The sequence below is a fragment of the Vigna unguiculata genome, chromosome 7 (assembly GCF_004118075.2).
Source record: "Vigna unguiculata cultivar IT97K-499-35 chromosome 7, ASM411807v1, whole genome shotgun sequence".
In the NCBI taxonomy this organism is placed as follows: Eukaryota; Viridiplantae; Streptophyta; class Magnoliopsida; order Fabales; family Fabaceae; genus Vigna; species Vigna unguiculata.
In genome coordinates, this window is record NC_040285.1 from 28,501,501 (window position 1) to 28,523,138 (window position 21,638).

A 21,638-nucleotide genomic window follows, 5' to 3' on the forward strand; every position below is an offset into this window, starting at 1 on the left:
AACCACTGAAATTCAAGAGTTGGCAATTCAAGACTCTTCTTAATTGAAGAGTTGCAATGTTAGGGCACGTGTGGGGATTCACCTCATAATTATCATTGCTCTTTTCAACTCCAACTGCTCTTTTAAACTCCAACAACTATTTTTTTTTCTATTCAAAATTCATTTTTTTAACATATTTTCGATCTTTATCTCTGAATATATATATTTTTTTATAAAATCATTTTGTCGGTGATGAAATATATAAGAAGATATTGTATTCAGATTCGTTTGTTACAAAATACAGCTATTGTGATTCAATTGAGTTGTTACAAAACACCAAAGGAATCAGCAAGCAGGACCATCACCAAGTTCAGTATGTCCAAATCCAGAAAGGGATTATTCATTTTTTTAGTCACAGATTTTTGTTGTCTTGTGAGGTGGTTGTTTTCGATTCGTTTAATTGAATGATGTTTTAATTTTGGTACTACGTTCCTTTGCTACCCCACTTCACAATAACGCACACTCCCACACTCCTCCTTCCTCCTTCTGTAGTTACCATTGCCACTCACCTTTTCTATTTGGCTTATTTTATCCTTTTTTTTTTCTTCTCAGATTTTCTTCATATATTATTAATTAAATAATTAATTATTACATAGTATTTCACTCCCTCCGTCCTTTCTCGCTTTTACTAACTATCCGACGTTCAACGTTTTCCTCTGTTCGTTCTGTCAGACCTTTCTGATCTCTCCCAGTGGAATAGGGAACAATGCTTCTCCTTCACCTGCAAAGCTGTCAGCCATGGATTTTACCACCAACTTACACCCATCTCTCTTCAATCACTTGCAATTCCAGGCACACCCTTATGTTCTCTCTTTCTCCCCCACACACACATAGATATCTAAAAATGGATTTGCATGTCCTCAAAGTGGATTACCTTAGAATTGATCATATGGGTTTTAGATGAGTGTGTTATATGGAGAGTTTTCTGTTTAATTGCTTGTGATGATGCTTCACAGGAGGTATATGCCCTGTCACTTCAGTTGGATCAAATCCTCAGCATTACACATGCGTGGTCCTAGAGGGCAAGCTGGAGGTGAGCCTCATGAATCAACTGCTGCTTTATTGAGTATACAAGATCTTAAACTTGTCAATGTTAAGTTTCTGTAGGGTAAGATGTTCTTTACTTTGTTTGCCGTTAAACTGAATGGGTTAAACTGAATGGAGGTTTATGTACCTACTTAAAAATGTCATTTGTGGCACTGAATTTCACCCAACCAAAAAGCTCTAGTTCAAATTTTGTATATCTAAACTGGCCTAATTCATTTTTCTTAATCATTTCTGCCACCACTTTACGGGTTACCGCTTTGTCTCAAACTTGTAAACTTAGTGTTTGACTTGGTTTGTTGTTCACTTCTTTTATGTTGCTCATTTCTTAATCATTGGTATTTCTTGTAAATGGCTGATGAGATTCTTTTTCACTTTCTTTAACCCTGTTCTGCTTCTGGGGTCGGCATTTAACTCTCTAACCTGCCGCTACACATAGTTTTCTTCCTCTGCTCTTCTCTTCTTTTTTCAACAAATATTTATATAGAACTTTTAGTTTCATGAATACAGATTTTTTTTTTTTTGACAACTGATAGTTCTGATATGCATAATTTCATATTTCATCTAGGATGATGGCTTCAGCTTTCCAGTGTTTGCAAACACTTGGGATTAAAATGACATTAATTGTCATCATGTGAAGTAGATGATATGTCATGTGACTTCAGTGGGATAGAGTGAAGTCTAATAATTGAATAGCATAGGATAGAGTCAAGTCTAATAATTGAAAACCATAGGATAGAGTCAAGTCTAATATCTGATGCCATATGACAGAACCAAGTCAAATTATTGAATTTAGTCTGAAGCAGAGGTAGTACTCTATCACTTTTCTGCTTACATGCTTCTTATTCGACCTCTATTTTTTTGTGAAGGCTTTTGCATGTGGTTTGATAAGTTAGTTACTTGTTCTGTGACTAGTTCTGATGTATTGTACTCTTCTTTTCTCTTCTCTTGTTTGTGAAACTATAAAACAAGTGATCCAACTTGGTCACATTCTTAAACTGTGTACATCTGTTAAATCGTGTAGTCGTACTTCCATCTCTTATTTTTATTTTATCAAAGGTTTCAATTGAGTCGTCAACTATGTTGTACTTTAAACTTTAGTTTGTTGCGGTTGTTTGTCCATTTGTGATGAGACACACATGTTTTTGCTGTTTTTACTGATATTGAAATATCCTGCTTGAGCCTTTATCTTTTTGCTTACAATGCTAGCTTCATAAGAAAAGAAAGAAGATTACTTCCACTTGCTTTCAGACTGGGCTCATGATATATACATTAACACACCAAGAAACTCATGCAAGTATGAAAAGATTAGTGATTTACATTGACAATACTATAAACCTTCATTTCCATCATATATTGGGCTATATTTATTTATTTTTGGTATGTAGATCTTAGTGAATTTTTCACGATGGTTATAGATTGATATCTATCTACTTTTTTATAAGTTTAAATTGTTTTTCTAGAATGTTCTTTCCATGAGTTTCAACACTGTCTTATTGGAGGTTATTTTATCTCTAATCAGTTATGTTTATTTTTTAACCCTTCTTTTCTTTTGGGAGAACTTAATTTTGTTGGTTCATATTTAAATATTTTCCTTTTCATCATCCATCTTTCTATTTCCTGTGATCTATTCTCTTTTTTGTTTGATTTGAAAAAAAAACTTGTGGATTAATTTTGTTGGCTGTTTTTACCTAGAACTAAAGCTGAATTGTTGAAATCCCTGTAGGGAGACGGGAGGTTGATTCTCACAGGTCAGAAGTTAAGCCAAGTTCGAACACTTACAAACATGTCCCAGAAAATTTGGGCACCAAGTTTTTTTGGATGAAGAAACATAGTAGTAGTTCTCAGGTGAGAAATTTATGATAAAACTTGGCAAATGGTATAGATTTTTTATAGTAACAATGTTACTTTCATCTGATTAAGTGCGCGTTTTTCCTTCTTTTTATGTTTCATATATACCTTTTTCAGTTTTCTTTTCAAACAAGCAGTTCAAGGTTGTATTTATGATGGATGTTATTTATTGTTAAAGTGTTAATATTACTGCATTTTCTCCTTTTCTTATTTTGAAGCTTGTTGTGCATGAGAATAACTATAATTTAGTCACTAAAAGTCCTTTACATTATTCCTGTCAATAATGTTTGATAATGGGGTAAGTAAAATCAATGATAGTGATGTTGGCTAAAAGAAAATCCTTGTATTCAATGGATCACTGTTTCTTTGTGCAACTAAGGATTTTTGAAATATGTTTTTTACACATTATTTGTTAAGTCAATATCATGGTTGTAGCATGCTCAATTATGTTGGATAAATTGATGTATTATTGGATTTGGCTTGCTAGGCTTTGCAGCACTTAGTGCTAACTAAATCTCTCAAAGTACAATTTGTGCTGCAGGGTCAACAGGCTGGAAGCATGATACAATTTATGTCTTTTTACATCATACTGAGACTGACCCATAAACAGTTGTGTGATCTGGTGATAAAAGCTGGCCATGCACTTCTTCCATACTTGCGTCAGACTCTTATTGCAACAAGCCTGCCACTTGCTTGTGTTTCTAATGCCTTGAATAAGCCTAAGCCTCTTAATTTAGATGTGTCCTTGCCTTCTTTTCATGATATTGGTTGGAGCTTAGCACGGTTATTATACTTATTTAACATCCAGCTTGAAAGAAATGTTGCCACGTAAGTCAATCACTTCATTTATATGTCTTTGAATTTGTATGTTTACTGGTCAATAAATTTAAAGCTCCTCACTTTATTAAATCCTTTTACTAGCATTGCTTACATATTTTGGTGTGCTAAAATGATTTATTTTACACGAAGTAACTAAGGCTACCATTTTATCATTAGTTTTGGTGAATCATGTTCACGAATTTGGTAAAACTATTGAGCTCCTAGGGAAGAATACTGGATTATTCTGGAGGAACATGACTATTTTTCAGGGATGTAGTGCATATGGTTAGGGATGGAGACGAACACAAAAGTGTTGCAGGACCATTCTTCAAAAATAGCTCTCAAGAGGAAATTTTGCATTGCTTCTTCCTTGGGTGCTTTGCTTTCGAACACCTGCATTACTTTATTGCACCTATTCCAAAGGACTAAGGAGCTTACTTATTTGTGGCCAACAAGGCTAACTGAATTTTCTGAACACTTTCTAGAGTATGTAAAATGAGTGGCTTCATTTTATGAATGGAGCTAGTGGGTCTTGTTTATGTTGCCAACTACCAGTTATTTAAAAAACTAAGGATATATACATACTTGTTTGAAACAATCATATGGACTCTTTCAGGTTCCTTGTGGTGCTCATAGTGGCATGCTTCTCATTTGTTATTGTTGGTGGTATTATGTTCTTCAAGTTAAGGTAATCATAGTTAGGTCACTGTTTTAAGAGTGTTCTGACTTACAAGTTCAATTTTTATTTCTCTCCTTTGCCAATAGCTGTATTAGATCGTGGCAGCTTAAGTTATGGTGAACTATTATCTGTTGTTCTTATCTATATTTGTTAATCTAGGTCATTTTAAATTATCCAGGGGTAATCAAAATTCTCTGGAAGATTGTCTCTGGGAAGCCTGGGCATGTCTGTGTTCATCATCTACTCATTTAAAAGTATGTTGGTTTTGTTGTGGACTTTACAATCTGGGTTTTTATTCACCCCTTTTACATTGTTTATAAGCATTTACTGTGCAACCAAATTAAATACTTTTTGTTGATCTACAGCAAAGAACACGTGTTGAGCGTGTTGTTGGTTTACTTCTTGCAATATGGGGTATATTGTTTTACTCTCGACTTCTAAGTACGATGACTGAACAATTTAGGGTAAATTCTGAAGCATTAAGCATTCATTAAGCAATATTTTCTTTGTGTGCTATTAATTTACCGTCTTCATAACAGAGTAATATGCAAAAGCTCAGGGAGGGTGCCCAAATGCAAGTTCTGGAGACTGATCATATCATTATCTGTGGGATGAATAGTCATCTTCCCTTCATATTAAAGCAGTTAAATAAGTATCATGAGTTTGCTGTTCGCTTAGGCACGGCTACAGCTAGGTAAATGGTTCAGACAAGGTAGTTGTCATTGCCTTTATCTTGTGTCCTCATTGCTGGCTTCTGCAATATGGTTTTTCATCTCTATGCAGGAGGCAGAGAATCCTTCTTATGTCTGATCTTCCAAGAAAACAGATTGATAGGATAGCTGACAATATTGCAAAAGATTTAAATCATATTGATGTCCTTAGCAAGAGGTATCAATGCTGGGTAATTTCCTATTTTAATCATGGAAAGACCTTTTTGTGGAATTATGATTTGTTTCTACTCTTAAGCCAGCCAGAGACTTTTCTGCTCCATTTGATTGATCTTGGTACATGTTCCGTTTAGAGAATGTAAAATAGAGTTGGAAAGTGAGTGTCTTAATATTATAAGATTATTATTTCTGTTTAATTCCATTTTATTATGAGAGCAACTTAGTTCCTTTAGCTTCTATTTTCAATTAGAGAAGTCAAGGTCATCGACACAATAATATTCTGCCCTGCACTTCCACTGATATCTGACTGAGATAGAGCACCAAAAAGAAGCTTTTAACATTATTATATCTCATCACCACAGTAAGAATAACGATGTACTCTAGAAAATCCAAGCAGTCTGCTATAATCATATAAACCACGGAAACACTGCACATCATGGAACTTTCCTTTTTCTGGCCCTTCCAAGCCATTCAAAGTTAATAAGAATTAATAATTGCATTAAACAATTCATTGGACGCTTCACAAACCCAACATTTAGAAAAGCTCTCAATTTTGCTCACACTTGGTTACAGAACTACGTAAACTTGTGAGTGTTTATTACTGTTGTGTAGAAGCAAAAGTCATAAGTTATTCTCGTATGTTGAGTTGATTTGAAACTTTTTTTCTTTCATGTCTCAAATGTTAATTAGACTTAAGAACACACCATAATACCTAAATTTTACTAGAATAATATGGTTTATAGACCACATTTCTAGAACAGTGCCCAAAGACATACTACATAAACTTTAATTATTTAGACCCCTAACTTCCTAAATAACTACCTAAAGGCAAACAAAGCACAAAGGCTAATATTTCGGGCTTACTGTCTCTTGGATTGCTTCTTATTCCTTCTCGCATAAATTTCTTAAGGTCTAAATTGAATGTTTTTGGCTTTACAGTTGCAGTCTTAGTTTAACAAAATCATTTGAAAGAGCAGCAGCCAACAAGGCACGTGCAATAATTATACTGCCAACAAAAGGGGAACGGTAAGAGTTGATCTACTTAGCTTGTTATTGTCAGGTGGTTATAGAGCAGCTTAAATTGAAATCAGTAGACTTGTTTCCACAAATTTATTATTGAAAAGCATTTGGGTAGATAATGATGTTAGAGAAAATTGCTATTTGTAATTTTACAATAATTATCTTAGGCATAGTGGTTACTGGTTTGAATTTTAATTATTAGTGATTGCTAAAGTTATTATAGGGGAAAGGGTGAGAAAGTCACTGGGAAAATAATGTCTGACCGGATAACTGTCAAATTACTCAAATTTTTCCTGAAACCTCCTGTATGTCTTTGGGTCACTAAGTTCTGTCTTATTATCTGCTGTAAATTTCACATGGTTCTGTCGGTATCTCACAAACTATGTTTATCAAAGCATTTCAACAATGTGACATAAGTATGTTATTTGTTCTTCATCTTCAGCTACAGATACAAATTTTGTTGAGGATTTTCTCAATGGATTTAAGGACTTTAATCAATGAGAAAATATTGGGAATGGAACAGTTTGTAAATTTGTTCTGTTAGATAATCATATTAAGAGTGTTTTACTTATTTACTTAGACTTGTACTAACTGTAAGACACTTGTCACATTAACTATTGAGTTATGCATCCTGTATATGGCAATTCTATTCCCCTTTCTAATGTGCACACTTTTCTTCAAATGGATTAATTGGTTGACATTTGTTGTAGTTGAGCTTTTTCTCTGACTTTTCATCTATTCAATGCAGACAAATTACAAGCCACACAAAGTTCATTTGTTCATATAGATAGCACCATTTTAGTAGACAAACTACTTTTTACTTAATTTGGCTTCTATCTTGTGCTGACTTTCACTTTAACCAAGCTAATGGATGTGATATTGTTTGTATGTTAGGTATGAAGTTGACACAGATGCATTTCTTTCTGTTTTAGCCCTTCAACCAATTCCAAACATGGATTCTGTCCCCACTATAGTTGAGGTTTGTTACTTACGAGCAGCTCCTTAGTGAAACTAAAAATCAGCAGAAAATTTATTAATTAATGAATATAGGTTTCAAGTTCCAGGACATGTGAGTTGATGAAGTCAATCTCAGCATTGAAAGTAGAGCCAGTAGAAAATGTTGCATCCAAACTATTTGTTCAATGCTCTCGGCAGAAGGGACTTATAAAGATCTACAGACACTTGCTAAATTATCGAAGTACTGCAATTATGCTCTCTACATTTCATGCATGTCATGTTCATACAGATTGCTTGTTTTCCTATTTCTTTAATGTTTATTTGGTATTTGTTTTATGTTCTGTCAAAACAATTCAGAGTAGATTTTTATATAAATTTAAAATGTTTTTTTGATAGTTTGTTAATTGGACTTAGCAGCTACCAAATTATACATTTAGCAGGTTTCTATTTTTTAATTAGTTGTTATCAATGAAAATGAACTGTTGGGAAATTTCCTTAACTGTTGGTACTCTTATTCTGCCTAAATTGTGGTATTTTTGAAGATTGCTTTAATTGCAGTTTTGAAGGGATTTGTTTAGTCTAACACTGCTTAGAGATATGACTTAAGTAGAGTGTATAAAGTTTAAGCAATTATGACCTTGTTGTCCGAGTTTACGGAGTAAAGCTCTAAGCCAAAATTCTAAGATGATATTGGAGTCTATATTAGATTCATTGCAGGGTCACTCATATTGCTATTCCCCAGCTTCTAAGATGATATTATAACACAAAGTCATGCGTTAATTGTGGTTTCTTTGGGTACCTTAATTGCAGTCTCAAGGTGGGTGTTTATTAAAATAGAGCGTATAAAGCTTGAACAACCCTTATTTTCTATAAGTTGGTTTTGAAAATTAATTTTGACCCTAGTTTCAAATTCTAAGATAAGATGAACATATTGAAGTGTTTTTTATTTCTTATATTTTTTCATCCTCTAATTTGGTTTGGAGTTCCATTTCCTAGTTTACTTGGTATTACACTAAAGTAGACTGAGATATTTTCCTTAAATTTGAAAAATGGTTAAACCTTCTTTGATATTTTTTTTCAGTTGATCTACATGTATTTATTCTCAAATTCTAATTTTTAGTTCCACTTGCAGAAAATGTATTCAATCTTCGCAGCTTGCCTGACCTAGAGGGAATGACTTACAGGCAAATAAGACATAAATTTCAAGAAGTAATTACTTTATTCAAATGTAATCTCTAGACTGAAGTAATTACATTATAGACTTTTTAATGCTTGCTTTCTACCTTCTATTTCAGGTCATTGTATGTGGCCTTTACCGGTGTGGGAAATTAAACTTTCACCCAAACGATGGTGAAATTCTGCAGAAAACTGACAAAGTATGTAGACTAATATATAACTTAGTCTAACTCTCTTATATATGACTAGTGGAAACACATGTATCCACTTTTCTATTATGATAATAAAAAGTAGAAAATTAATTCTTATCATAATTATTAAAATAAAAAAAACATTATTAGATTTTAAAAGAAATATGTTCATAAAAAGTAGTTATGAAATAAATAATTTTTATAATTTTATCATAGATAGTTTTTTTATTGTATGTAGTTAATTGAGTTTTAAAGAAATAGTTATAAAACATCAAGGGTGAAATAATAAAATGACATATATTGATAAGGGTAAAATGGTAATAAATTCTGTACACTAAAAATGGTGGTTATAAAATTGTTGCAAAGAGAATCTCTTTATAAATATGTATAGATATATTTCCTTTTTACCTGTTTTGGCATGAAATTTATGAGAGTTGCTTGGTTAATGACCCAATTGTTTCTAAAGCTTAAACGCGACTTACTCTTACTGAAACTACTAAGTTTTAATTATGAGAAAACATTAAGCAAATTATTTTTCTTAAAAAAATTATGCAAGTATTATAACTACTTTTAAACATATCCTTTTGTTGAAAGAAAACTTATTCTAAAAAAAAAACCTTGAACAAATGGGCACTAAATGGTTGTTCTTCTGAATAAGCAAGAGTGTTCTTAGAATATATAAATTAGAAGAATATATTATATTTTTCTTTAGTGTTAGATTTCTCTTTACATCTCTTTGGATTGGTAATCATATTTTCTGATCTCACAATTTGCTTCCTTTTTGGTCAGGAGCACCATTAGTACAAATAAGAGCTAGTGCACTGGTTTTATAATCTTGTTACTGCATATTGTAGTACATTACATCATATCAAATCAATCTCATGATATTTGGTCTCTATTCTCTCCTTTCACTTCCTCTTTCTATAATTTCAACAAAGGGAACATGTTATTGTTCCATATCTTTTTCACCAACAATTATGCGTATAAGTTGCAATAACAAGAAATTCAAGAAATTAAACTATCAAACAGCTGGTAAACTGGAAGAAGAGAGTTGGCATCAGAAATTGTATTGGTTTAGGATACAGTACATCTTATGTCCTTGACTCCTTGCACTGTTACACTTTTGCCTTCTTCAAATAGATATTCACCTAGGCTTGAATTTTTATTAAAAATTAACTTTGCTCTATCTATACATTATAAATATGTAAAAAGAGTGAGAGAGTTGAATCATTTACATGTTATAATTAGAGTTGTCAAATTGGTCCAATCCAAATCGATCAAAGTTTAAATTTCAAAACTAGAAGGAGCCAAATTCTAATTATGCCTAAATTACTCTATGCCGGACAGTTTAAACCCTAGTCTGTCTTCGGGTTGTAGAAATGTATTTTTGTGAGTTTCATGTCATATTTTACTATAATTTTTCTTTTTTCAGTACATCAAGATTGTGTAAAAGTGAAAAATAATTGATTTTATATCTTAAATTTATTTTGCTTAAATTTTCATTGCTTTAGATTGCATCTTTAATTCAGTAGATTCTTGTAGTTCCAACTGGATTAGTAATCTATATTGATTTTCTGAACAAGGATATGCGTTACAGATACTATTTTCAAACTTAACTGTTGCTTACCTGAAATACTTGCTGGGAATTGGGGAAGGGGATAGGGAAGAGAGACTGTGTAAGGAAAAAAATCAATAACGGCTGGATCTAACCAGTTCACTGACAGGACAATGACATGTTGAATAAATTTTATTTTACATTAGTCAATTGTCAGAGCCTACAAAGTTTTGATACCGCTTACCTTTCCTTGTTAGGTATTGTTTATTGGATCCCTTCAGAGTGCTAAAAATCCTGAAGTAACCCTAAATGGGAAAGAAGGAACACATGTAATTCATGATGAGCACATACCTGAAAAGGATGTGGAACATGCCGTCAAATTGAGTAAAGTTAGACTTGCTAATATTGTAAAACGTCCTGCTAAATCAGGTTCCAAGGTATTACACTTCCAGAACTCTGTTGTATACATGTTTTGATTGAGCATGATACTTTATGTTCTATTTGAAATGTTAACCTTTATTGGTTATAATCATGTAGGCATCAGAAGGGAATGTTGGCCCAAAAGAATGCGTTCTTTTACTTGGATGGCGGCCGGATGCTGTAGAAATGATCCAAGAGTATGATAACTATCTTGGTCCTGGAAGTGTTTTGGTATGTTCTTAAATATCTGAGAATCTTTGTTGATATATACTTTTGTTTCTAATTGGGGAGAAAAAAAAAATTCTTCCCCTTACCCCCACCCCCTCAAATAATAATAATAATAATAATAGTAATAATTAATGACTAATCTTGATTGGGCTTGGAATGTTTTGGTAGGTTTCATATATTTGAATCTCTAACTTGGAGAAGAAAACTGAATACAAATCTATAACTTTTCCAGTACAAGGTGTAATCCATATTGATAGGCTAAAGTTATTTAAGGAAAAAAGAAAAATACAAAACATAAAATCTATCCTGATAATAACAAATATAATTTGAAATTTTGAATATATACATGAATAATCTATCCTAAATTAGTGCCTGCTTACAACAACCTCTCAAGTTGGTGAATGAATGTCAATCATTCCCCACTTGCTAATAAGTTCTTGGAACCTCACTGTGATTGGTGAATACATCTACCGATTTAGACCATGTGATTCTAAGGTGGTGTTTGGCACATAAAACGGAATGGAACATTTTAATTTATTCTCTTCTGTTGCACCCTTTTGGTAGAATTAAACAGTTGTATTTTCCAACCTTTGGTCCTTCTCATGTCGGGGGGAAAGAATAAAAAAATCATTGAATCAAGACGTATGTTTGCAAAGAAGAGAGGGTTATATATAATAATAGTAATGTACGAATTGTAACATCCCATTCAATAGACAAAAGCTATTGAAATAAAACATCACATGATTTGATATTTTGAGCAAAACAAGAGTGAGAGTATAAAAGAATCACCATTGCAGGAATTTTAAAAGACTACTCAAAATAGAGTACTAAATCAAAACATAAGAAATTCCTACAAAATGGTGCTCAAAGAAGGAAACTAGCTACAACGACTAAGCTAAACAACGCGGCATTGCGCTACACCGGATCCAGATCAACAGGTGCCTCATCATCTGCTCTCACCAATAATGGTGATCATCACAAAAAGAAAATCCAAACAAAACATAGAACACAGATAGAAGGGTAAGCTAGTGAAAATAATTTTTAATAGTTAAATAAACAAGTTATGAAACACAAGCAACATACAACCAAAGAATAATTCACATACTTATCTTCATCTAAAAAATTAATGGATTCTCGATTCGGTTATCTGGATTATGCACTTGATATAGAATTCTAAAGGTAGAGCCTAGACACAAGGGGTTATCACCTAACCATACACAAGGTTAATCCCATTATGCCTTGGGCCCAAACATGTCCCAAGACTAAGATCTCTTGCCTCTCTCACCACATATTCTATTCTATATGAGTGTGAATGATTATCAGAGTTCAGAATACCTTCATTTATCTAGAAATCTCCTATATTAAGGCATACACTAACCACACCATCACCAAGAATTTCCCTTAAAACTCTTTCATCATCAACATTCCACATGCCATCTCAGAATAATTATCATCTCATGCTACACACATCAAGTACAGGTCTAAAAAAATGCCACATCATTTATGCATAGCTTCATACATCATACTTTTAACATTAACTCAATCAATCATAAGTTAAAATAAGGAATTAAAATTCTGCAGTAATTCTCGCTTAAGCTAGATTTTTCTCGCGGAATTCTGCTATTCTCGCTTAAGCTAGAAATTCTCACTTAAGCTAGAAATTCTCACTTAAGCTAGACTGATCTCGCTTAAGCTACAAATTCTCGCTTAAGCTAGAATAACAGGTTTTCACTAATTTTAGCAAGTAAAAACCAAAAATCCCAAACAACAACAAAAGAAAACACAATCACAAACATCAAACCAGCATTTTAAGCACGATGTAAGACACTTAAAAAAAGAAGTTTTAAAGCCCTAGCTTCCCTTACTTCGAAATTGATATCAAATTGGAGTCGAAGAAAGTCCTAAGCAAAAAGAGCACCACAACTCCTAAACAGCTTAGGAAACTAAATCACAAGAACACAAGGAGAGGAAAAAGACACTCTAAACGAGAGCAAAGCGGAACCATAGCTCCAGAACTAAAATCAGAAATAGAATGAAGGTTGAAGGTTGCCTTACGTGGAGGTTGAGGAGTACTCCGTACGGATCTCTGTTCTAGCCTCTGTTTCAAAAAGGTGAGAAATTTAGATGAGAAGCAGGGAGAACAAGTTGTGTGAGAGTGGAGAAGGGCAGAGAGGAAGGGTAGGACAGTGGCTGGAAAAATGGAGAAAAGTTGAGATAAAAAGGTAGAGAGGAGCTGAAAGGGTTTTAGAAGGGAACTGATTTTTTTTTCTTTTTTTTTACTGAAGCACATATATTAAAAAGAAATGGGTTTTACACGATCAAACTGAACAATGAAGAAAACAGAATAGTTGGTTATATATAATATCTAATTATATTTGATTCTAGTATGTCCTTTTCAAAAAACCATATAATATAACCCATGTAATATGTTCCAATCCCACTCTAACATATCTATCAAATGATGCATTGTTGCACATTTATGTTGTGAATCAAGTTTGACTATCACTTTAAAGGATCTTAGCTGGTTTACTGCTACTATATTTATGTTAATATAAAATGCATTATCCCTCCAAACTACATACTTGTGCTACTGATGTGTATTCATCTTGAGTTTGAACTAATAGCAGAGTTATGACATTGTAGATTGATTAGGGTATAAGGTTTGTGGTGTTATATTTAAGTTTTCCTCTTTCTACATTATTTATGAATTCACTTGGAAGTTCTATATTTACCATTTCTGGCTGCAAATAATATGCAGGAAGTGTTATCAGACACACCATTAGATGACAGGATCAGTAAGTCTTGCAACACCAATGGTCATAACAAACTCAAGAATGTCCGAGTTTCTCACAGGGTATTTTCTTGTGAAGTCAATTAATGTATTCAAATTTCTTTCAGGGTGGTGCTGTTTTTTATGAGATCTTTCACTTATTTCAATTTTGGCAGATTGGAAATCCCATGGACTATGACACCTTAAAAGAAACCATTATGAATATTCAGAATTCGTTAAAGAACGAGGATCTTCCTTTATCAGTTGCTGTCATATCTGACAGAGAATGGCTGCTTGGAGGTAAACATGCGTAAAATTTTGTGACTGAAAATGGCCTTTGATTGACCAATATGACTTTTTTTCAGATCCAACTAAGGCAGACAAATTGTCTGCTTACTCTCTTCTCCTTGCTGAAAATATCTGCAACAAACTTGGAGTAAAGGTGATATTTTTACCTTCTATTTCTTGTGATGATAGCAAATATTCATTTTGAAATATTAGTTATTCTTACTAGATGGATAAAGCATAGTTGGATCGAATGGATGTTTTGCAGGTGCATAATCTAGTTGCGGAAATTGTTGATTCAAAATTAGGGAAACAAGTAATTCTTTTGTTTTGTTCAACCTTTCAAATTTTATATTGTGGTAACTTTTGATTATGACATTATATAAAATGCTGCAGATTAGTAGAATCAAGCCATCAGTGACATACATTGCAGCAGAGGAAATAATGAGCCTTGTAACAGCACAAGGTCATTAATCTTTAATCTCTTGATTTTGTTTGAATATATGTATCAACGTTAAATTTATTTTTCAAACTTGAAATCAGTGGCCGAGAACAGCGAACTAAATGATGTTTGGAAAGACGTACTAGATGCAGATGGAGACGAAATATATGTCAAGGTAAATGTTTCTTCATCTTTTGATACTTCTTTTCTGTAAACATTCCTCCCCATAAAGGTAATGTGCGTGTGACTTTGGTGTCATGCTTTCTTTAAATTTTCCTTCCTTTATCCCCCAGCATTCCTTTTGAAATAATGCAACTTACGAAATGAGTAAATGATATAAATTGATTTTGTCCCAGTTTGCGTACATAGCATCAACCTCTGTGGTATGAGATGAACATTTTATCATAAAAGTTTGTCTTTTAAATTAGAACATGAACGCCAACCTACTCTATAAAAAAGAAAACAAGCAATGCTGTTGTAGCAGTGCAGTTGACTCTTGCTTTTTCATTGCAGAATATTGGCCTATACATGAAAGAAGGAGAGAATCCATCATTTTCTGAGCTTTCTGAGAGGGCACATTTGAGGAGAGAAGTAGCCATAGGATATGTGAAGAACAAAAAGAATGTATGCCATCAATAGTACAAATTTAATTTTAGTATTTCATTTGAATCAACATGCTACTCACAGAACACTTTTCTATTTTCAGGTTATCAACCCTGTTCCCAAGTCTGAATCTCTCTCTCTTGAAATGACTGACTCCTTGATAGTCATATCTGAACTTGAAGGAGAGCAACCAGTTGTTTTGAAATGCTGAATCATGTCAAGATTTTTTGTTTTGAAAATTCTGATCCCAAAAATTTGGGGCCATTGATTTGATGATTGCATCCAGGTGATTGATTGCTAATCAGGATGATTCAGTATTAATGTGTTCTAGGATTTGACTTTTAGTAACACGTTCTAGGAATTTGTTTATCTGCTATCTACTAATTGTGTCTAAGTCTTGCTGGTCACATTGTTCCTCTGCTGTTTCCCACTTTTTTATTTTACATTTGGCCTCTTTAATATAAAATTCTTCCTCTATTTGTTTTTGTTTTAATTATTTGAAGAGATTTTAAACGAATTTGTATTTAAATTAAAAATTAGATTCTAGCTATCAAATGTCGTAACCAATTGCAGGTTCAAAATTAACTATTTACTTTGTACTATCAAGGTATTGAAAGGATTAAAAAGTATAATTTCCTAAGTTCAAGAATTCAAAAAGTAAATTTAAATATGGGGAAAATATCTAAATCGGAGGGTTAAACTTGCATTGAAGTCTAAATTTTATAATATTAAAAATCAAGAATTATTGCTTTAATGTTGGTTTTGTTCAAGATGAATTTTAGTTTTTTTTTTTAAATGAAAACTGCTTTTAACTTTTTACTTATAGTTTTTTTTTTTACATTTAAAACTTATTATAAATTGTAAATTTTTATTTCTGAAAGTTTACTAAATTAATGTAAGACTTTTCACTGTAAGTAATAAGGAAAAACAAAAGGAAAAAATTAAAATAATTTGTGAGCTTTTGCGTGATTAGTCTAAATTGGGTGATGCTTGAAATGGAATAAGAAAATCGATATTTAATTTTTGGTCAAAATTTGAAGTATAATCTTATGTAATTGAGGGAATTCAAGTCAGATATATGTTGAGAGAGAAATCTATGAGTATAAGTTTTTTGCAGCCTAAACTTTTTTTTTTTTTCATTTCTATTAAGCAAGTTAAATTAGTTTAAAACCATTACGACACAATTTAGTTAATAGAATTGTCCTTTAATATGTTTGAAAAGGAAAATAAGGAAACTCAATTTAAAATCATTTTAATTTTTTAACAAATTTTAATTAGTAATAACAATTTCCGCCTTGAAAACCAAACGTTATAACTTAATAGGTTGAAAAAGAAATATTAAATTTGAAAATGGTTACAAATAATATTCAATCTCAAATTTCAGACGGAATCCCTCCACGGGGTTTGGGCGTGTAAGATAAGAGGCGAGCGAGACTACGGAACAACAAAAGCAACACACTCAGAAAAGAGAGATGGCTCACGGCGCTTATAGCAAGCGGCGCGTGAGTGCAACGCGCCGATCGAACTCTAAGCCTCTCGGAGTTGCCAAGAAACCCAAGCCCTCCGTTTCCCTCAAAAACCAGATTCGATCCTTAGAGCGTATGCTCCGAAAGGTAACCCTAACCCTATTCCTATCCCTATTTCATCTTGTCGATTCGTTTCTATTCATTTTCGGAATTGGTGAAGCAGAATCTGCCTCCCGAGGTCAGAGAGGCGCAAGAGCAAAAGTTAGAAGCACTGAAGAAGCAGCAAGAGATTCACACGCGCCTCGCTGCGGAACGCAAAATTTTTTTACGTGACCGGAAGATCAAGTTCTTCGAGAGGAGGAAAATTGAAAGGCGAATCAGACGCCTCGAGAAACTGCACCGTGCCTCTTCTTCATCTTCTTCTTCTGCCCAACCTTACTCTGACCAACTTTCCGCTCTAAAACAAGATCTTCAATATGTCATGGTCCGTGTTCTGCGCACTTTTTATTTATTATTTGTTGCGTTGACATCACGACGAATATTGACCGAAAACAAAAATCTTGTTATTGTTCAAAATCAATTTCAATTTGCAGTACTTTCCAAAGAATGAAAAATATGTTCCCTTGTTTACCGGCGGCGATGATTCAGAGATAGTTGACAGGAGGAATGGGCTGCGCAAACAGATTGAAGATAGGTTGATTGCAGCTGCTGCAAGTGGCAAGGATTTAGAAGGTTCATTAATTGTGAATTTTTATAATACTGATTGGCATCAAATGAATTTAGAATGTTGGTGCTCTTCAAGAGCTTGGTTTTTGCTGTGTGAGACCTTGTTGATATGAGTTGTCAATAAAATAAGGAAAACTAGGTTGAAGCTCTGCTGTATACTTTTTAATATGCCTTTTATTTAAGCACATTTGTGTTCGATCAAATGTCAACAAGATTTCGTGCTGCTGTAGCAGAGACTGGTAGTGAGGATGACGGTCTGTTGGATCTGAGTGATGATGATTTTTTCCTTGCTGGGAGTTCTAGTGATGAAGCAGATGCAGATGATGAATGGACAGACAAAAGTGCAAGGTCAGTGGAGGGGAGATGTTTTACTACTTTAGCAATCATATCAATGAGAATTTCATATATACGCTGTGTGCATGTGCATTAAGGGGAATTAGAATGTTAAAAGGAGAGTAGTAGAATCAACCTTCGTTGTTTTTGATATTGGTCTTGGTACTGGTGAAGAGGAAGCCAGGTTTTCTGCTCTGAAAACTCCGGCATTTGTCCAGCATTATGCCAGGGAATTTGGAACTAACAATTAAGATGCTGCTAGCATGTTTTATCTTGATGAAATCTACCAGTATTAATTTTTTTTTTCGTTGGTTGCAGAGAGCAGGCTTCTAGTGCTTCTGGGAAAGGCGTGTCTGGCATGTCCAGTGATGAAAAAAACCAGGTCTGTAGTAAGAGTAGCAATTTTGTCTGTTTTAGTTTGCAATAGTTCATACCATGAAATAGATAGTTACAGAATATTTTCAAATTTTGAATATATCCGCCCCTTTTTTATAGAGGCAGATTTCTGCTAGAGCTTTGATGCCTCCTCCTCGCCCTTCAAATATGAAATTGTCAAGGTTTGGGTCATCTTCTGGCCAACATTCATCCATACAGAGATCTGATATTTCCACGTCTAGCAACACGTCAAATAGCAGAAGCAGCTCAGACTTCAAAGTAAGGGGACCCTCGAGATCAGGGACAGGCCATGGAAGTAGTTTAAGCTCCAACTCTGATGCTCACAAGCCTCGGAGAAAGAGAAGACCTAAGAAGAAAAAGAAGCAGGTTTATTACCTTTGCCTAGCTTGAGTTTTATTAACCTTGTTCATTTATAGAAAATTAGCCTCCTATTCTATTGCTGATAGGTAGGTTTTGAAGCATCTTTACACACGCTTCCATGCCTTGTTCATATTAGTTTCTTCCTTGCACATATTGAGCACTAAGTCTGTTCATAGCGGTCAATTATGGTGCTATCCCACTGCCACTGTGAGTTGCACAGATCCCTCTCCCCAAGTCCTGTTATGGTGGAGTAGGCATGAATTACAGCAAATTGCAGTATTGCACCAATTTGGGTCGTAAAATTCTCACTTTGTTGATCTATCTGCTATATGTTCCTTTGACCAAAAATAATTTCTCCGCCTCACTTTTGAACTTCAAGCAGAAAACCCCTCCTAATTCTAGCAGCAAGGTTGTCTGCTGGCTGTGTGCGCCAGTGGTTTTGTCGATTATGTGCTTGGCAAAAGTTTTTTGGGCCTAGGATGACATCTTTCTTTAGTCTCTAATTATCTGGCTGTATGAGCGTTTTTTGGTCAGATAATTTTCGGAGTATCTGCAGGCTGCAACCCATTGATTTTCACCATCTCTTTATTCACACACGCTATCAGACTGGTTTGTTTCTGATCATAGTTGTTCTCTGCTCTCTTATCTGCTGTAGGTGTGATTCATACAAATCTCAGTTTGTGTTGTGTATGCCACAGTTCACAGCTCAATAATTTTGAGCTCATGATTTCATTATTTTTCCTCTCTTTAATTTCTACCTCTATTCTTTCCCTCTCCTCGTTTATGCTCCTTGACTCTAGATTGATGGTGGTTGTTTGCATAAATCATTACATTTTTACTAAAAATGAGAATATGCCTTTAATTTTGATTGTTTTCATTTTCTGAACATTTATGTGTTGTATTCATAATCTTTAGAACAACATTCATTCCTCTGTGCCCATAGCATTTTTTTGGCTGCTGCTCTGTACTGACTTAAAGGTTGACAATCCTGTTTCTATCAGGGAATACTCTTCAAATACATAATAAAATTATGCATCATAGCGGGTCTAGTGCAAGTAGTTTCTTGATCATCAAATAATTATGCAATATTTACTTTCCTTTGTATTCATTCTGTCTCTACACGTGCTAGTTTTTTTATCATGAAATAATTTTGCAATATTTACTTTCCTTCAATCTGTCTCTAACAGTGATACTTGGGGTGTTTTTTTCCAGCTGTAGGCGCGGTGAGCATCACCATAAGCAATTGGTTTATCGTCACATCACACCGGTCAATACGATCATACATATGTATTGACTTGTTAGGTTAGATCAAGAGTTGTTACTGTAGATTGTCTTTTACTGTGGGCTCTTCATATTTAACTATGGCTTACTGTAAATTATATTGAACTTCTGATTTATCTGAGATGATATTTTACCTTTTCGGCTTACTGTCACGATGGCTCGGCAAAGATGGTGCGAAACAAATTTAGGTTTAAAATACAATTTATTTTTACTTGAATTCATGTAATTTTTTCCTTTTTCCTTTGATTGTACCAAAGTATACATGGTTTCCGATTCAAACTGTTCTGCAAAGTAATGGAATCAAATAGATCTTTGAGAGGTAACATACAAAACCAATGGCAGTGACTAACAATTTTTTTTTTAATATAGTATTATGGATTAAATGAAATTTTTATTGAAATTATCGAGATAACTATGCCAACAGTCATGTTTCAGGTTATGAGTGGAATTTTTTTTTTCTTAAATTTGTTTAGGTTCCTTTATTTCATAATGTGACAAAAAATTGTATATTTTTTAATATAGTAGTATGGATTAAGTAAAATTTTGATTGGAATAATGGAGTGGAAGTTCTTTTTTTATTTCATAAAACAGTCATGTTTTAGGTTATATGAGTGAAATTTTTTTTTTCTAGAAAAAAAATTTAGGTTTCCTTTATGTCATAATGATTTATGTTAAAACTGTTTCATGGAAATTTAAACTCTTTTTTAGAGGTGGTAAAATAGGTTAGACATGATTCCTTCAAACCTGTTTTGTTGCTGATCTATCAAAATTGAGTTTAAATTAGGGGTGACAATGCGGGCTGGTTTGGCCCGTTTAGGTTTGGTCTGCATAAGGCTTGCACAACGTGGGCTGGTCTGGCCCGTGGGTTTGCGGACTCGTTCGTTTTTTTTTTGTTTTTTTTTTATTTTTATAATAAAATTTTCAATGTTTAAAAATTGGAAAACTTTAAGAAATTCAAGACTTTGAAGAATTAGATGATAAATTGATAATTCAACATTTTCATCATATTCATACTATGACATACGTAATGTATTCTTCAAATTTAATGCAAGAGTCTATAAAAGAAGTAATTATATACAAGTGCAAGATTTTTTTTTAATTTTATGCGGGCCGGTCCGCACGGGCCGCGGGGTCACTACTCTGGCCCGCCCCGCGTCCTGCGAGCTGGCCCGACAGGCCATGCCCTAATTGTCACCCCTAATTTAAATGGATTAAAAGATTGAACTCGTTCCATCATTAGACGAAGCTTAGATTTACTATCATGAATGTTATGTTCTCCTTTTAGAAGTTGCCCATCCGTTTCTTCTCTTATCTAGATATTTTGCTGCAATCTTAATTCACAAACATCCTAATTTTTGTCCTTAGTTCCCATTCATGATTTGTAGGTATACATTAAGAATATTCATTTAGTATTTGTCACGGATTTTATTCAATTTTTTTGCCATCTTTATATGAAATTGGACTATGAGAAGAAGATGGGTGGAAGGAATTCATGTTTGTAGTCTCATGATGTTCACACTCATAGCTTTCACACTCTCTACAAAAATATAGGAATATACAGACATAATTAATGTGTAATGGGTCAAACCACAGTTAATGAGTGAAGAAGCTATCAGAGAGAGTGAAGAAGAAAAGAGCAATCAATGTATCTTGTGCAAGTATGTGGAGAGAAGCTACCTTAAAGAAAATTTTTTATTCTTTTCTCATGTATCGGGGTTCACTCTATTATTTATTTAAAGTCCTGTGGATTTTTTATTCATATTAAGACTTTTTCACGTTACAAGTTTTTGTGTTTGTTGGTTTCTTTCTTCTCTATTTTATGTATTTTATTGTTTTGCATATTATTTATTTAGAAAAAATTTGATTAAACTTTACTTCCACATTTGATTCTCTTTTCAACAACATAAGTTGGGTGGATCGAATTCTTGTGAGTTAAGGAACTTAAAAATATGTCGATCCTTTTTATTTAGTTGAATTAAAAAATATGTAACTAATATTAACAAAACTTATTGATTTTAACATTACATCTAATATATATGTATTTTAAGTATAAATAGTTAATCATAACTAGTTTTTAAATAAGTTTATTCTATATTATATATAGAGGAGA

The 21,638-nt window shown here is 33.4% G+C and overlaps 2 protein-coding genes across 7 annotated transcripts; both read left to right on the forward strand.

Moving 5' to 3' along the window:
* Positions 1-571: 571 nt before the first annotated feature.
* On the forward strand, positions 572-15,443 carry LOC114191641 (putative ion channel POLLUX-like 2). Of its 5 annotated transcripts, XM_028080940.1 has the most exons (24): positions 576-831; positions 996-1,072; positions 2,810-2,931; positions 3,476-3,762; positions 4,370-4,441; positions 4,611-4,686; positions 4,798-4,896; positions 4,972-5,126; positions 5,216-5,320; positions 6,259-6,345; positions 7,234-7,318; positions 7,390-7,537; positions 8,429-8,505; positions 8,592-8,672; positions 10,476-10,655; positions 10,756-10,869; positions 13,625-13,720; positions 13,813-13,936; positions 14,002-14,078; positions 14,190-14,237; positions 14,318-14,387; positions 14,465-14,538; positions 14,877-14,987; positions 15,070-15,443. In XM_028080940.1, exons 1-24 carry the CDS (start codon positions 746-748, stop codon positions 15,175-15,177), a joined length of 2,559 nt encoding a protein of 852 aa, XP_027936741.1. In that variant the 5' UTR covers positions 576-745; the 3' UTR covers positions 15,178-15,443. The 5 variants fall into 5 exon arrangements, with proteins under 5 accessions (XP_027936742.1, XP_027936741.1, XP_027936744.1 ...); XM_028080941.1 differs by lacking the exon at positions 14,190-14,237 and having other exon boundaries at positions 572-831; XM_028080943.1 differs by lacking the exons at positions 576-831; positions 996-1,072 and adding an exon at positions 1,128-1,147.
* Positions 15,444-16,332: 889 nt separating this feature from the next.
* Positions 16,333-19,768, forward strand: LOC114192340 (rRNA-processing protein EFG1-like). Of its 2 annotated transcripts, none has more exons than XM_028082033.1 (7): positions 16,333-16,579; positions 16,656-16,916; positions 17,026-17,164; positions 17,392-17,506; positions 17,810-17,873; positions 17,987-18,253; positions 19,460-19,768. In XM_028082033.1, the coding sequence occupies exons 1-7, from the start codon at positions 16,439-16,441 to the stop codon at positions 19,463-19,465; spliced, it is 993 nt and encodes a 330-aa protein (XP_027937834.1). In that variant the 5' UTR covers positions 16,333-16,438; the 3' UTR covers positions 19,466-19,768. The 2 variants fall into 2 exon arrangements, with proteins under 2 accessions (XP_027937834.1, XP_027937835.1); XM_028082034.1 differs by having other exon boundaries at positions 17,993-18,253.
* The last annotated feature ends 1,870 nt before the right edge of the window (positions 19,769-21,638 follow it).

Bases quoted from the DNA above. Each gene is read 5' to 3' on its own strand.
- LOC114192340 (XM_028082033.1), top strand. From the start codon at position 16,439: ATGGCTCACGGCGCTTATAGCAAGCGGCGCGTGAGTGCAACGCGCCGA. The intron at 16,580-16,655 runs GTAACCCTAACC...TTGGTGAAGCAG, and splicing joins TAGAGCGTATGCTCCGAAAG to AATCTGCCTCCCGAGGTCAG. The intron at 17,165-17,391 runs GTTCATTAATTG...CTGCTGTAGCAG, and splicing joins AAGTGGCAAGGATTTAGAAG to AGACTGGTAGTGAGGATGAC.
- LOC114191641 (XM_028080940.1), top strand. From the start codon at position 746: ATGCTTCTCCTTCACCTGCAAAGCTGTCAGCCATGGATTTTACCACCA. The intron at 4,687-4,797 runs GTATGTTGGTTT...GTTGATCTACAG, and splicing joins CATCATCTACTCATTTAAAA to CAAAGAACACGTGTTGAGCG. The intron at 14,539-14,876 runs GTAAATGTTTCT...TTTTCATTGCAG, and splicing joins GAGACGAAATATATGTCAAG to AATATTGGCCTATACATGAA.